Consider the following 15,442-nt stretch of genomic DNA (forward strand, 5'->3'; position numbering starts at 1 on the left):
CTGAGGGGAGATCATCGATAAGGAACACGGTGAGAATTAGGAGCATTTGGGTGGCTTGGCAGCCTGTACCTGGTTTACTTGATGCTATTTCGGTAAGAAGAGAAGATAAATGAGGCTGCTACTTACAGAAGACCCATGGTGTCCCAGACTCATGTATCTGTCATGGTTCCATGGGTTAACTGGACTCAGAAGGGCACCTTTCCATTGGGGGGTGTCTCAACCAGTTGCAGTCAGATGGCAGCTGGGCTGGAGTCATCTGAATGTTTGGCTGAACTGGCCATACAAGGTGATTTCTTCACCCACTTGTCTAGGGTAGCTGAAGCAGCTGGGACTTCCCGAGGCCCTTCTCTCTCTTATTCCCTCCCTCCTTGCTTCTCTCCATCTCTCCATACTGTCTGTTCACACGTGGCTACCTTGGGTTTCCCTACAGCATGGTGATCTGGGGGGAATCCTGAGACCCCCGTATATGGTGGGTAGTTTCCCTTAGACCAGACTTTCCAAGGACCCTGGTAGAAGCTGTGTGGATCCTTGTGACCTGGCTTTGGAAGTCTTACAGTGCCACTTCTGCCACATTCTGTTGGCTTCTTCGGAGCCAGTCCAGGTTCAGTGTGGGAGGGGACTGTATAAGGGCATGGATCCCAGGAGGTGTGATATAGAAGAGGAAGTTGAGGCATGCACCAAGATTTGAACCCAGCTTGGGCTGATTTTGAAGGTGATCCATCTCACCCTGCTTGCTGTGGGGAAGGTAAGGGGGAAGATAGACACATTCACCTACAGATAAGGCTTTTCTGATGAGGGACTTCACAATTAATTTGGAAAAAGCTGCTACTCTGATTCTGGGTTATTATAAGTGTAGATAATAACCAAAGACATTAAGGCAAATAAGAATTTCTTCTCATTTTCACTAACATAGTTCAATTCCTACATGAAGTAAATACCCCTTGGTCTTATTGAACTGCTGTTAGAGTATATTTTTCCCTCAAAAATATTTAAAGATATAGTATAAAACATAATATAATTTATATTTTCAGTCCTTTAATGAAGTCCTTAATGAGTAAACAATCCTTTTTTTTAAAAGAATTTTTAACCATGAGGGACTAGAAAAGACCACTTATCAAAAAAAATATGCTTGGGGCCACCGGGCTTGGTGGCGCAGCAGTTAAGTTCACATGTTCTGCTTTGGTGGAGTTTAGAGTTTAAAACTCTAAATAGAGTTTTAACAGTGATAATGTTTTTTATAAACTGTATATGTATATATATATATATATATACGGGCAAATTGATTTCCAGAAATATCATACCTATTTGCATTCCCATCAGCCATGCTTCAGAGAGGCATGCTTATATTTAAGTGTAATGGAAATATAAACATATATTCCAAATGTTTTTTTCCATTATTTTGGGTTCTCTCTGCTACAGTTCCTTTCTAGCAGTCATGACTGAGAGCTCATTATCATAGATTTTCCTGTTCACAGCAACAGAGCACACTAGCACGGGTATAAATACCTGACATCTACCTGTTGTGGAAGCAGGAATCGCCACCTTGGCTCTTCTACTCTCAGGGTGTGTGGGGGCAACCTTCACCTGTGTGGGGGAGGAAGGAGAGAGAAGACTCTGTGGTTAAGATGAGGATGAAGAGAACACTCTTTAAGGACAGACACCATGCCTTGGCAGTCTTCATAAGTCTTTGGATCCACTAAGGACTGTATACATGAGTGGTTCTAGTAAATATTTGACAGATGGAGAGACTAAGGAAATAGAATACAACTGTTGCACTGAGCTTCTCTGGAGGGAGTAGGGTGAGGAAGGAGAATGTGTTTATATAGCCAGACTCTTATTTTCCCTTTGAAACACAGAATGTCGTTTCCCATAGAAACTGTGAGAAACTTTATCACAGCTATGTTATTGCATTGTGGTCAGTATTGTATGGGTTAACCTTAGTTAAACTAAGAAGTTTAACTGTTTATAAACTATTTCTTTTAAAAAAAATATTGGGGTATAATTATGTAGGGTAAGCTACACAGATCTTAAGGGTACAGTTTGACGAGGTGTGACAAATAAATATACCTGTGTAACCAATGCCCCTGTAAAGAAATTGATTATTGCCATCACCTTGAAAGTTACTCATGTCCTATTTCATTCTCTCCTCCCCACACCAGAGTGCCTACTCTTCTGATACCCATCTTCATAGAGTGAATTAACTTTGCCTGTTCTTGAACTGCATCCAAATAGAATCATACAGTAGTATTTTCTTATGTCTTCTCTCTCTCTCTTGTTTTTTTGGCTGAGCATGGTTTGAAGATTCTTCATTCCTTATATTGCTGAGTAGTGTTTCATTGTTTGGATATACAACAATTTGCTTATCTATTTTCCTGTTGAGGAACGTTTTGGTTGTTTACAAATTTTTGCTCTTTGAATAAAGGTGCAATGACAATTCTTATGTAATTTTTTTTTAAGGAAGATTAGCCCTGAGCTAACATCTGCCACCAATCTTCCTTTTTTTTTTTTTTCCTTCTTAGGAAGACTGGCCCTGAGCTAACATCTATGCCCATTTTTCTCTACTTTATATGTGGGATGCCTACCGCAGCATGACTTGACAAATGGTGTGTAGGTCCATACCTGGGATCCAAACTGGTGAACCCCAGACTGCTGAAGCAGAATGTGCAAACTTAACCGCTGCACCACCGGGCTGGCCTCTCTTATGTAATTCTTTTTAAGACAATGTTTTCATTTCTTTTGGGTGAATACCTTGGAATAACAGTGCTGGATCATTGGAGTAATTATATATTTAAATTTTAAGAAACTGCTAAACGTTTTGCCACTGTAATTATATCATTTTACACTCCTGTTAGCAATATATGAGAATTTCAGGTGCTCCACATTGTTGTCAACATTTGGTGGTGTCATCTGTTTAATTTTGGCCATTTTGGTGAGTGTAGAGTGGTATGTCACTGTGATTTGTAATCTACATTTCCCTAATACCTGATGATATTGAGCATCCTTTGTTGAGTATATTGGCCATTTGTATATGCTCTTTTGTGAGGTATCTTTCCAAGAGTCTTACCTATATTTTATTGGGTTGTATCTTTTTATTATTGATTGTTAGTTTACACACACACACACACACACACACATGTTCTGGTTACAAGACTTTTGTCAAACATAGGGATTACAGATCTTTTCTCTGTGGCTTGACTTTTCATTTTCTTAATGGTGCCTTTTGAAGAGCAGAAAGGTTTAATTTTGCTTTAGTCTAACTTATCCTTTTTTTTCTTTGTGGTTGGTGCTTTTTGATTTCTGTCTCTTCACAGGTCACAGTGGTATCCTCCTGTGTTTTCCTCTTGGAGTTTTAAAGCTTTAACTTTTACCTTTAGATCTGTAAACCGTCTTGAGTTAAATTTATGTATGGCTGAGGCATGAGTCAGGGTTCCGTATTTTCCTACTGATACCCAGTTGGTCCAGCACCATGTAGAGGAGACTTCCCCACTGGGCTGCACTGCTGCTTCAGTCCATGAGCTGACTGCACATCTGTGGGTCTGTTTCTGAATGCTGTTCTGTTTCATTGCATATGTTTGTCCTTCTGCCAGTACCACACTGTCTTGATTATGTAGTTTTATAGTAAATCTTAAAATTAGATACTATAAGTCCTACAACTTTGTTCTTCTTTTTCAAGATTGCCAAACTATTTCTTTCGGAAAATAATTTCTACATATCTAATAACCAACATAGAAAAGAACTTCAAGTACTAATCCATTCGTAAATTGGTGAATTCCAGTGCTCAAATTGATTCTAATTAATTCCCTTGTCTAGCTGTGTTGGTGTCAGGAAGGAAAATTCCTTGATTCTTAGTCATTTTTTAAGAACTCAGTAAAAACTATGTATTACACATTTTTTGAAGTCAAGGCATTAATTAATTAGTAAAGGACATAGTGATTCACTCTTGCTTTGCTGTTAGCAGCAACTTCTATTGTTGCTGTTAGGAGCACACATGAGTGGAAGCAATTTTTCTGTGGTATAATTGGAAGGTAAATAAACTAGATGACTGTATGTACTTGTGTGCTAGAAAGTCCTATTTTAAGGACATTTCTGATGCACATTTTAACTAAAAGTTTAGTTTGAATTAAGGTCTTAAAAGTCGTAAGTCCTTGGTTGGACAACAGCACCGCCAGTTGGTGTTATCATCTTGACAAGTCTCTTTTGTATTTGCACAACACTTCTTTATCTTATAGTTCAGCTGTTATAAACAACTATTCAACTGAGAAGTTAGCATCCAAGGTTTCCAGTGTGAGAAAAAACCCCTAGAACTTGGCTATTGCTACCTCTAAAGCCCACATCTAGGAGTGGAGGAGAGGAGGTATGAGTGGAGTCAGACAGACAGAAGATCCTCAGTGTTCTACAATTCTGTGGCTCCCTGTTCTTGCTGAGGCCAAAGAACTTGAACAGTCCCAGGTGTCAGCTAGGAAGAGAAGGAGTGTGGGCATAGGCTTAAACAAGTGCTTCCTGAGAGTATCAGGTGACTTTAGGGACAATGATGCTTGAAGGAGCAACTATGGAGAAACCAAGTCATTTTTAGGACATAAGAGAAGAATACCTATCTATGACAGGGACTGAGGGCTAATATGGAATGCAGGTGCCCAAGAGCTCCTGGCTGCAGAAGGAGGAAGGAACCTGGTGCAGCCAGCTCAGTGAGCAGACTGGGCACAGGTGGATGGGCAAGCAGAGCCATGGATCTCCTTCAGGGTAGAACACGGGGGATGCTGCTGGACTGAGGCCCTCGAGGACTACCTGGAGGAGCTTCACTTTGGTCTATAGCTATCCAGCGGTGTGGGGCAGGTACCCAGGCAGAAAATCTGACTTACTTAATGTCCATGGAAACAGAAAAAATTTGCCTAATATTAGCTTAAAAGGTGAGGGTGACCTAAACATCTTTTGGATTTCAGCAAGTACAAGCTCCTTCTGGGGAGTAGGAGTGGGAGGTCCTGAGACAGTGGAACTGACGTTTACCCTGACAAGAGGGAGACCAAAATGCTTGTCATTTCCCCATCCTTGAGTGCCTGATATCGCAGGTTCCTCCCCATCCTAGTAACACAGTCCATTTCAAACAACCAAAAGTATGTGCTGTATGGTGGTCAGTGGTGTTGGGAAAATTTTCCCAATGAAAGTGAAAGAGGAGGGCCCATGGGTCTCATTGTGCTGGCCACTGGCATCCTTGAACCAGCTCTCACTTCTAGAGGGTCACCCACATCCCAGCTGCTACTGTAGCAGTGATCCCATGACTTCATAAGCAGTCATGACCAATCTATATTCATCATAATAAAAGAAGTTGACCTTTCCCTGCCCCCAACATAGATCCCAACAGTAAAAATTGAGTGATTCCTTGACTTCAAAGTTCATAAAATCTTTTTTTATTGAGGTGACAATTTATAACATTATAGAAATTTCAGGTGTGCATCATTATACTTTGGCTTCTGTGCAGACTACATCATGTTCTCCACCAAAAGTCTAGTTGCCATCCATCACCATACACATGGGCCCCTTTTGCCCTCCCCTTCCACCCTGTTAACCACCAATATGTTCTCTGTATCTATGTGTTTGTTTATCTTCCACATGTGAGTAAAATCGTATGGTATTTTTCTAACTCCATCTGACTTGTTTCACTTAGCATAATACCCTCAAGGTCCATCCATGCTGTTGTAAATGGCAAGATTTCATTTTTTTAATGGTTGAATAGTATTCTATTTTGTATTTATACCACTTCTTCTTTATCCATTGATGGGCACTTAGGTTGTTTCCAGGTCTTGGCTATTGTAAATAATGCTACAGTGAACATAGGGGTGCACATGTCTTTTTGAATTAGTATTTTCTTGTTCTTTGGATAAATACTCGGAAGTGGAACAGCTGGTATGGTGGAACTATGGTAGTTCTATTTTTAATTTTTTGAGGAATCTCCATACTGTTTTCCATAGTGACTGCATCAATTTACCTTCCCACCAGCAGTATCTGAGGATTCCCTTTTCTCCACATCCTCTCCAACTTTTGTTATTTCTGGTCTTTTTGATAATAGTCATTCTGATGGATGTGAGGTTGTTGCCCACAGCTGCAAAGGGCAGGGAATGACAGGTACCGCCAAGGCTACTTGGTTGTTTAAGCAATCAAAGTTTATTGATAAAGGGAAACAGAACAAGGAGTGGGGATAAAGGGGAACAACAAATTGGTACTTACAACATCCACAGCACAATCAGCCGGGGAAGTCCCAATAGTTTGTACAGCGGGTGGGAGTGCCGATTGTCCGGGCCTGAGGCAAAGCGTCCTGTCCTCAGTGAGACTTCCAATTGTTCTATGCCTGTGACTCCCTTTTATCCTATTATTAACTTAAAAGTAATTTTAAAAGTAGCTTAAAAGTTTCTCTGGGTTCCAACTCAGGGTTTCAGACATTTGGATACTTTGAGTTATTTCTTCTTGTTCCCACGGATGGGGTGCTTTTATCTTTTTTGTTCCCACGGATGACATGTTTCTAAAGTCCTGTCAGGTGCCTGTCAGGGTGGCCAGCCCAGACAAGGAACATGACGCAGGACATATTTTTTTGTAACTTGTGCCTTAGAGTCAAGGCTGAAGCGGCCATCTTTGGCCCCGAGCCCAGACACATTCCTTTGTGTGGGGTCCAGGCCCAGTGTCCTTGGAAGGTGGGGTGGGGGGGGTCAGTGAACTCTGTACAGAGGTGATATCTCATTGTGGTTTTGGTTTGCATTTCCCTAATAATTAGTGATGTTGAACATCTTTTCATGTGCCTGTTGGCTGTCTGTATATCTTCTTTTGAAAAATGTCTATTAAGATTCTCTTACCATTTTTTAATCAGGTTGTTTATGTTTCTGTTGTTGAGTTCGTTATATATTTTGCATATTAACCCCTCATCGGAAAAGTGATTTGCAAATATCTTCTCCCAATTGGTAGGTTGTCTTTTCATTTCATTGATGATTTTCTTTGCCGTGCAGAGGCTTTTTAGTTTGATGTAGTCTCATTTGTTTATTTTTTCTTTTGTTTCCTTTGCCTGAGCAGACATATCCAAAAAGATACTGCTAAGACAGGTGTCAAAGAGCATACTGGCTGTTTTCTTCTAGAAGTTTTATGGTTACAGATCTTACATTCAAGTCTAATACATTTTGAGTTAACTTTTGAGTATGGGGTAATATAGTGGTCTAGTTTCATTCTTTTGCACGTGGCTGGCCAGTTATTGCAACACCATTTTTTGAAGAGACTTTTCTTTCCCCATTGAATATTCTTGGCTTCTTTGTCATAAGTTAATTGTGTATGTTTGTATAGGTTTATTTCTGAGCTCTCTGTTCTGTTCCATTGATCTGTGTGTCTGTCTTTCTGTCAGTACCATGCTGTTTTGATTACTGTAGCTTTGTAGTATACTTTGAAACAGGGAGCGTGATACCTCCAGCTTTGTTCTTTTATCTCAGGATTGCTTTAGCTATTTGGGGTCTTTTGTTGTTCTGTATGAATTTTAGGATTCTTTGTTCTATTTCTGTGAAAAATGTTGTTGGGATTTTGATAGAGATTGCTTTGAATCTGTAGATTGCTTTAGATGGACATTTAACTACATTAATATGGGTAATATGAACATTTTAAGTATGTCATTCTTCCAGTCCATTAGCACAGAATATCCTTCCATTTCTTTATGTCTTCAATTCGTTTCAGCAATGTCTTATAGTTTTCAATGTACAGGTCTTTTATCTTCTTGGTTAAATTTATTCCTAGGTATTTTATTCTTTTTGTTGTGATTGTAAATGGGATTATTTTCTTGATTTCTCTTTCTGCTAGTTTGTTGTTAGTGTACATAAATGCAACTGATTTCTGTATGTTAATTTTGTACTCGGTAACTTTACTGTATTTGTTAATTATTTCTAATAATTTCTTGGTGAATTCTTTAGGGTTTTCTATATATAGAACCTTGTCATCTGCAAATAGTGACAGTTTTTACTTTTTTCTTTCCAATTTGGATCCCTTTTATTTCTTTTTCTTGCCTAATTGCTCTGGCTAGGACTTCCAATACTATGTTGAATAAGAGTGGTGAGAGTGGGCATCCTTGTCTTATTCCAGTTCTCAGAGGGATAGTTTCCAGTTTTTCACCATTGAGTATAATGTTAGCTGTGTGTTTGTCATGTATGGCCCTTATAATGTTAAGGTTCTTTCCTTCTATCTCCATTTATTGAGTTTTTATCACAAATGGGTGCTGTATCTTGTGAAATGCTTTCTCTAATCTATTGAGATTATTGTGTGATTTTTATTCTTTATTTTGTTAATGTGGTATATCACACTGATTGATTTGTGGGTGTTGAACTAGCCCTGCATCAGTGGAATAAATTCCACTTGATTGTGGTGTATGATCCTTTTAATGTATTGAATTTGATTTGCTAATATTTTGTTGAGGATTTTTAAACCTATGTTTATCAATGATATTGGTGAAAATCAGTAAATTTAATTTTTTTGTGTTGTCCTTGTCTGGTCTTGGTATCAGGGTAATATTGGCCTTGTACAATGAGTTAGGAAGCATCCCCTTACCTTCAATTTTTTGCAAGAGTTCGAGAAGGATTATTTGAATGTTTGGTAGATTCACTGGAGAAGCTGTATGGTCCTGGACTTTTGTTTCTTGGGAAGTTTTTGAATATTGTTTCAGTCTTTTTACTGGAGATTGATCTATTCAGATTCTCTATTTCTGCTTTATTCAGTTTTGGGAGGTTGTGTGATTCTAAGATTTTACCCATTTTTTCTAGGTTATCCAATTACTTGGTGTATAGCTTTTCATTGTGTTCTCTCTGTGGTATTATAATTTCTCCTACAGAACTTCATTTAATATTAATTGTAAAGCAGTTCTGTTCTCAAGGATTTCTGTACATATTTATTTATCTGGGAATGTCTTTATTTTGTCTTCGTATTTGAAAAATAATTTTGCTGGATAAGATTCTTGGTTGACAGTATTTTTCTTTTCAGCACTTTGAATATGTTATCTCATTGCCTTCTGGCTTCCACTGTTTTGCTGAGAAGTCCATTATTAATCTTATTGGGATTCTCTTGCATGTTATCTGTCATTTTTCTCTTTTTTCTTTAAAAATTTTCTCTGTCTTTGAGCATTTTTATCAGCATGTGACTTGGGTGTGGATCTCTTTCTGTTTGTCCTGTTTGAGTTTGTTGAGCTTCTTAGGTATGTAGGTTTTCATCACATTTGGTAAGTTTCAACCATTTTTTCCTTGAATATTTTCTCTGCTACTTTCTCTCTTTTTTCTTCTTCTGGGAGTAACATTATGACTATGTTGATGTGCTTAATGGTGTCCCACATTTCTTTGAGGCTCTGTTCATTTTTCTTTATGCTTTTTCCTTCAGTCTTCTTCAGAATGTGTAATCTTTATCAGTCTGTTTTCAAGTTCACTGATTCTTTATTTGGCCAGGAAATTCAGATCTGCTGTTGATTTTTTTTCACTCCAGTTATTGTATTTTTCAACTCTAGAATTTCCATTTGGCTTTTTAAAAAATCATTTCTATCTCTTTTTTGATATTTTCTATTGAATGATAAGTTGTCATCATACCTTCCTTTACTTCTTTAAGCATGGTTTCCTTTAGTTATTTGAATATATATGTATATATATATATATATTTTTTAAAGATTTTATTTTTTCCTTTTTCTCCCCAAAGCCCCCCAGTACATAGTTGTATATTCTTTATTGTGGGTCCTCTAGTTGTGACATGTGGGACGCTGCCTCAGCGTGGTTTGATGAGCAGTGTCATGTCCGTGCCCAGGATTCGAACCAACGAAACACTGGGCCGCCTGCAGCGGAGCGCACGAACTTAACCGCTCGGCCACAGGGCCAGCCCCTATTTGAATATATTTTTAATGGCTGATTTGACACTTTTGTTAAATCTGACATGTAGGCCCTCTCACAGGCAGTTTTTGTTGCCTGCATTTTCTCTATTTGTGTGCTATATGTATTGTAGATCACACTTTCCTGTTTCTTTGCATGTCTCGTAGTTTTTTTTATTTCTTGTTTTTATTATTACCTGACCATGCTATCCCCATGCTCCTTTTCCCTGAACTTTTACACCTAACACAGTAGAAACCAACACCACTCAAGCCCTTAATTATAGTCCATCTTGTATTGTTTGGTTCTGTTTCATGTGTAATAAAAAGGAAGAAGAACATTTGATCTGTAATCATAACATCAGTAAGCAATAGCTTATTTATAAACATAAGATATTCCTCATTCCCAACATGCAGAATAAGCAGAAGAACTTTCCCTGCTTCTTATTGGTACCACTTAACCCCTAAGAGAGCCAGGAGGGAAAAGAAGAGGACAAACCATCAGGAACACGAAGACACAGAAATCTCTGCAGAATGACCCTGGTACCCATCTTCTTGGTACATTTGAACACCAAAAAGATATTTTGAAAGAGATGGTTTTCATATCAAGAAGCACTGCCTGGAGGGTGGCCTGATTAGAGGTGAGGGCCTCAGCCAGCATCTGCTCCTCCTGAAGTTGAATATAGGAGATTCCAGATGGCAGTCACATCACTGTAGGGTGGGCTGCAGACATTGTGAAGGCTCTAGGCACTCCTGCCCTGGGCCTTCTGGTTTATGACTCAGAATGCTACAGGTTCATGAATCAGTCAGTTCATACCTCAAGATGATAGGGGCTTCACGGGGCTTAACATTTTCAGGCCTCTGTACCTTCAGCTATTTCTTTTTTTATTGTGGTAAAATACACATGACATAAAATTTACCATTTTAACCATTTTTAATTGTATAGTTCAGTAGTGTTAAGTACATTCACATTGTTCTGTAAACATCATCACTGTCCATCTCCAGAACTTTTTCATAATCCCATTCTGAAACACTGTACCCATTTAACAGTAACTCCCCGTTCCCACCCCCGCCTGTGGTAACTACTCTTCTGCATTCTGTCTCTATGAATGTGACTACTCTAGATATTAGTGCATTCATAAAATGTTTGTCCTTTTTGACTGGCTTATTACACTTAGTATATTATCTCCAAGGTTCATCTATTTTGTAGCTTGTATCAGAATTTCCTTCCTTTTTAAGGCTGAATAGTAGTCCATCTTGTACTATTTACTGCTGTTTCCTGTGTAAGAAAAAGGAGTAAGTCCATTGTATTTTGTTTATGTATTTGTTTATCCATTCATCCGTTGATAGACATTTCGGTTGTTTCTGCCTTTTGGCTATTGTGAAAAATGCTGCTGTGAACATGGGTGTACAAATATATGTTCAAGACCCTACTTTCAGTTCTTTTGGGTATATACTCAGAAGTGGAATTCCTGGATCATATGGTGATCTTATATTTAACTTTGAGGAACTGCCATTCTGTTTTCCATAGTGGTTGCACCTTTTTCTATTCTTACCAGCAGTGCACAAGTGTTCCAATTTCTCCGCATCCTCACCAACACGTTGTTTTCTGTTGTTGTTTTTTAATAGTAGCCATCCTAATGGTGTGAAGTGATATGTCATCATGGTTTTGATTTGCGCTTCCCCAATGATTAGTGGTGTTGAGCATCTCTTATGTGTTTATTGGCCATTTGTATCTCTTCTTTGGTGAAATGTCTGTTCAAGTCTTTTGCCCATTTTTGAACTCAGCTATTTGTGTTTTTTGTTGTTGTTGTTGTCTCATGATTTTTTGTCGATATCTGGACAGTTTAGGTAATGTGCTCTGGATACTGATCCCCCCTCCCCATGTTGTTGTTTGCCTGTTTATTTGTTTAGTGACTTGGCTGGAGTATTTTGGTAAAGTCTATTTTCCCTGCAGTATGAAGCCTATGATGTCACACCTCAGAGGGTGCAGCCTTGGGTATGTGCACTTTCACCTGGAATGATAGTGGTTTTAGCTGGGCTTACTTTGTCTCTTTTCTGATTTTTCTCTTGCCTGCCTTTTTGGGTATCACACCCAGCTGTTAGGCTCTACAAATTGCTGGTGGGTTGCTCTATTGTTTTTGACAATGCTCTGGTGCATAAATTGCATCACAGTCTTATCTGGTTAAATTCAGGCAGGTGTATTTGTTGAGAGCAGTTACTCGGAGTGGGTGGTAGCCTCTGATCTCCTCTACTTGCCTTGCCAGGTATGGGACTTGCACCCCACCTTCAGGCTTGGCACAGGATGATCAGGGCTTTCTGTGCCTGGGGTAGAGCCTCCACCTTCTGGGTAGGGGCTGGGTGGTGGAAGGGTACCCCCAAACTCTTGGATGCACTAACCAGATATTTAGCCTCTTCTAAGGGGATGAGAGGGGATGAGAAACGCTGGAGGCCTGCTCTTCCTCGTGATTGAGAGCTAAGGGGACAGGGAAACCCATCTTCTTGGTCACACTAGCCTGTAGCACAGCTTCTGTTAAGCTGAACTGCAGTGGGGGAGAGAGTGAGTTGGTCTTAGTTTATGTGCTAAAGACTCTCACTGCTCTTACTGAGATTTAGATTTTCTTGAATAGATGTTTCATTTGCTGTATGCTCTTAGGACACTTTCCAGAGACTTTTTTTTTTAATCCTTTTTTTTTTTAAAACTTTTTTTTTTAATCCTTTGTTCACCAGTTAGGTTGTTTCTCAGGGGAACTCGTCCATGGGGCTCCTCACACCGGCATTCTGGAGGTGAACTTCATGACCTTTCGTTCTTAAATATCCAGTGTGCATCTTTTGGGTATAGAGACGTTCTCTTAAATAGACATGGTGTGAGTAGCACTTCAGGAAATTCAACATGGATTGTGTATTAATAGCTGACAACTGTTCTGCAGTGCTCAGTGGGGGGGCATTCTTTGGCTCAGCTGTACTTTCTGACTCTAGGATACCATGGGCCACATTAGCATCAGACACACTCAGAAGGACACAGGACAGGAGTCATAGCCAGTGTCAGGCCCTCTCCTGCTGGAGGCTGGCAGCAAGGGCAGAGCATGGCTTGGGACTGGATGCAGAGCTGCAGCAGGGGGTGCCACATCTGCCCTGACTTACAAGCCTTGTGCCCCCTCAGTATAAAGTCACAGAGGCAGAGCTCCCAGGCCCCACAGGAGATGTGCCTGTTCCCAGAGGCATTGCCCTCAGGGGAGCCCAAATGATGGGATCTCTGCCAAGTGTTCACAGGCCCCCAGTCAGGTGCCATTAGCCCATCAGAGGTCATTTTTACCTAACTGCTGTCACCTGGCCACATGGCTGTCTGTTTCCTAGAGCCAGAAAGTGAACCATAAGTCGTTCTCATGCAGAAAGGGAGGGAATTTTGTTAGTCTTTTATCTACAACAGTCTGTATGCGCATTTTGCCAATTACTCCAATACTGTCCTTTATTATTTATATTACCTTTTCTCCCATCTAGCGTCATGTGTTGTGTTTGGTCACCAGGTCTCCTTAGTTCCCTTTCATCTACCGCAGTTCTATAGCCTTTCTTTGTCTTTCATGACCTTGCCGTTTTTGAAGAGTGCAGGCCTGCTAACTCATAGACTGTTTAATGGTTTCCTCATGATTAGACTGAAGGGATGCACTTTGGCAGGAACACTGCAGATGTGGTGTTGGGTCCTTCTCAGTGCATTTTCTAGGAGGCATATGATGTTGGTTTGTCCCATTGCTGATGATGTTACCTTTGACAACTTGGTTAAGGTGATGTCTGTCAGGGTCTGTAGAGTAATATAAAGGTAACTTTTTCTCTTTAGGATTAATAAAAAACTGGTGGAAGTGATTCATGGGGACCATGTGACAATTCTCTTCCTCAGCAAACTTTCATCCATTTGTTTTAGTATCCCTTGATGATTCTTGCCTAAATTGGTTTTTATTTTGATGTTGCCAAATGGTAATATTCTAATACAAGCATTCCTCCTACTCTGTCATTACTTACTGCCCCCATTTCATTTCTTTTAAGTATTTATTCAATACCTGTAGCTCTGCTCCTCCATGAAGCAGGCTGGCTTCCTGTGTTCATTATACCAAATTACTGAGAATTAAAACTTCCAATTAGAATTAAGTACTTTAATCTGAAGTGAAAAAACCTCTCAGACCAGGAGCATTTTGACGTATCTGAAGAACAAACATGTATCTCCAAGGTTGGGAGACCCTCTCTCTGCAGTTGCCTATCACACAGACAGGAGTAGGGCGCGATGTGATGGGCGGCCTGGGTAGCTGCTGTCCTCTCTGCTTGCCCCTGCACAGGGACAGATGAGCGTAACCAAGGAGAAGACAAGGGAAAGCAGTGTCAAAGCACTGAGTTAGTGTGGGGGTCTGCTTTTCACCATATTTCAGATGGTTGCCGAAAAAGCCGTATCATAAAGGTTCTAAATTATGAAAATTGAGTAACCTGTTTAAGCAGCAAGCTATTGAATCCTGTGCTGGTAAAATTATCATACAAATGGGTTACAATGAATGCATGAGAGAATTGGACTTTGAGGACCAAATCTCCTTTGAAATCAACATGTAACACCTCATTCCAAAGAATATTTGTGTCACTGGGTGACATCTTGAGCCAAAAAACCCCAACTTGTAAAGATTTCATTTGTTTGTTTGGGTCAGCTAGTGTTGGTGGCAAAAAAAAATCTTTACTTTGCCACTTTTAGTGGTTTCTCATGCTGTTATTTATAGACTGAAGATTCTTTGCAGGGTGAATAAACAGTGTGGCGTTCATTATTTCTTTTCAATTTTAGTTTTTATGTAAAAAATTCCTCTTTTAAGTGTGTAGCTTGTAAACCTCTTGCTTTGTACTTTCCTGACGGTTGTATCTCACTCTTTTGTAGGTACCTCCTATTTAACAGACATTGTGTGGTGGGCAGGCACAATTGCAAGTAAGTACTCTGTGTGGTGAAGAGCTGGGTCTTCTTTCTTAAGATCAGTCATTTGTCTGGCAGGGATGCAGGGGGTGGGATGAGCTTGTCTCTATTCTTTGGAATGAGGCCCTGGAGGGTAGGAGGCAGTGGTGGGAGGACACAGAGGTTCCTTTGCCTGCAATTAGCCCTGAATTTAGTCCAGGTCAGACTGTTCTGGGCCCGAAGAAATTAAACTGCTCCTGCTTACTCATCTATAGTTGGGCCGTTGACATTTGGTGAAATTCCATGTTTTTGCTCAACACAATTCGTTTCACGAGGGAGAGTTTCTTCATTCAGCTTTAAGTACTAGATCAGAAGTCATGTACTATAATATAAAAATAAATAATAAAAGTAGAATTCAGAACTTTAAATATATAAAGAAAAATCGTATTAGACATTTCAGAAATATTATGAGGTCTATTTGTCACACACTGTCTTTTGGGCAAGAAATTCTCTAGCAGACGTTGATTCCTTTCATCTTTAAGCTCTAGCTCATTGCACCCCAGGCGCAGTCCTGTGCAGGCAGTAGTGTTTCCATTTGGTGTGCCAATAGCATGTCACTGGGGTCCAGCGGCCTACACTGGAGTAGGGCCCAGGCAACTTGAAGGGAC

At 39.9% G+C, this 15,442-nt stretch overlaps 1 protein-coding gene across 1 annotated transcript in view; it reads left to right on the plus strand.

Annotated features, from left to right (window-relative positions):
* The window catches only part of NIPA1 (NIPA magnesium transporter 1), a 50,266-nt gene that overhangs the window by 4,491 nt on the left and 30,333 nt on the right, over positions 1 to 15,442 (plus strand). The window contains exon 2 of the mRNA XM_070572468.1: positions 14,763 to 14,810. Within this exon, the coding sequence (XP_070428569.1) occupies positions 14,763 to 14,810 (48 nt within the window). The remainder of the gene's footprint in view (positions 1 to 14,762; positions 14,811 to 15,442) is intronic.

Source organism: Equus przewalskii, chromosome 1 (assembly GCF_037783145.1).
Source record: "Equus przewalskii isolate Varuska chromosome 1, EquPr2, whole genome shotgun sequence".
In the NCBI taxonomy this organism is placed as follows: domain Eukaryota; kingdom Metazoa; phylum Chordata; class Mammalia; order Perissodactyla; family Equidae; genus Equus; species Equus przewalskii.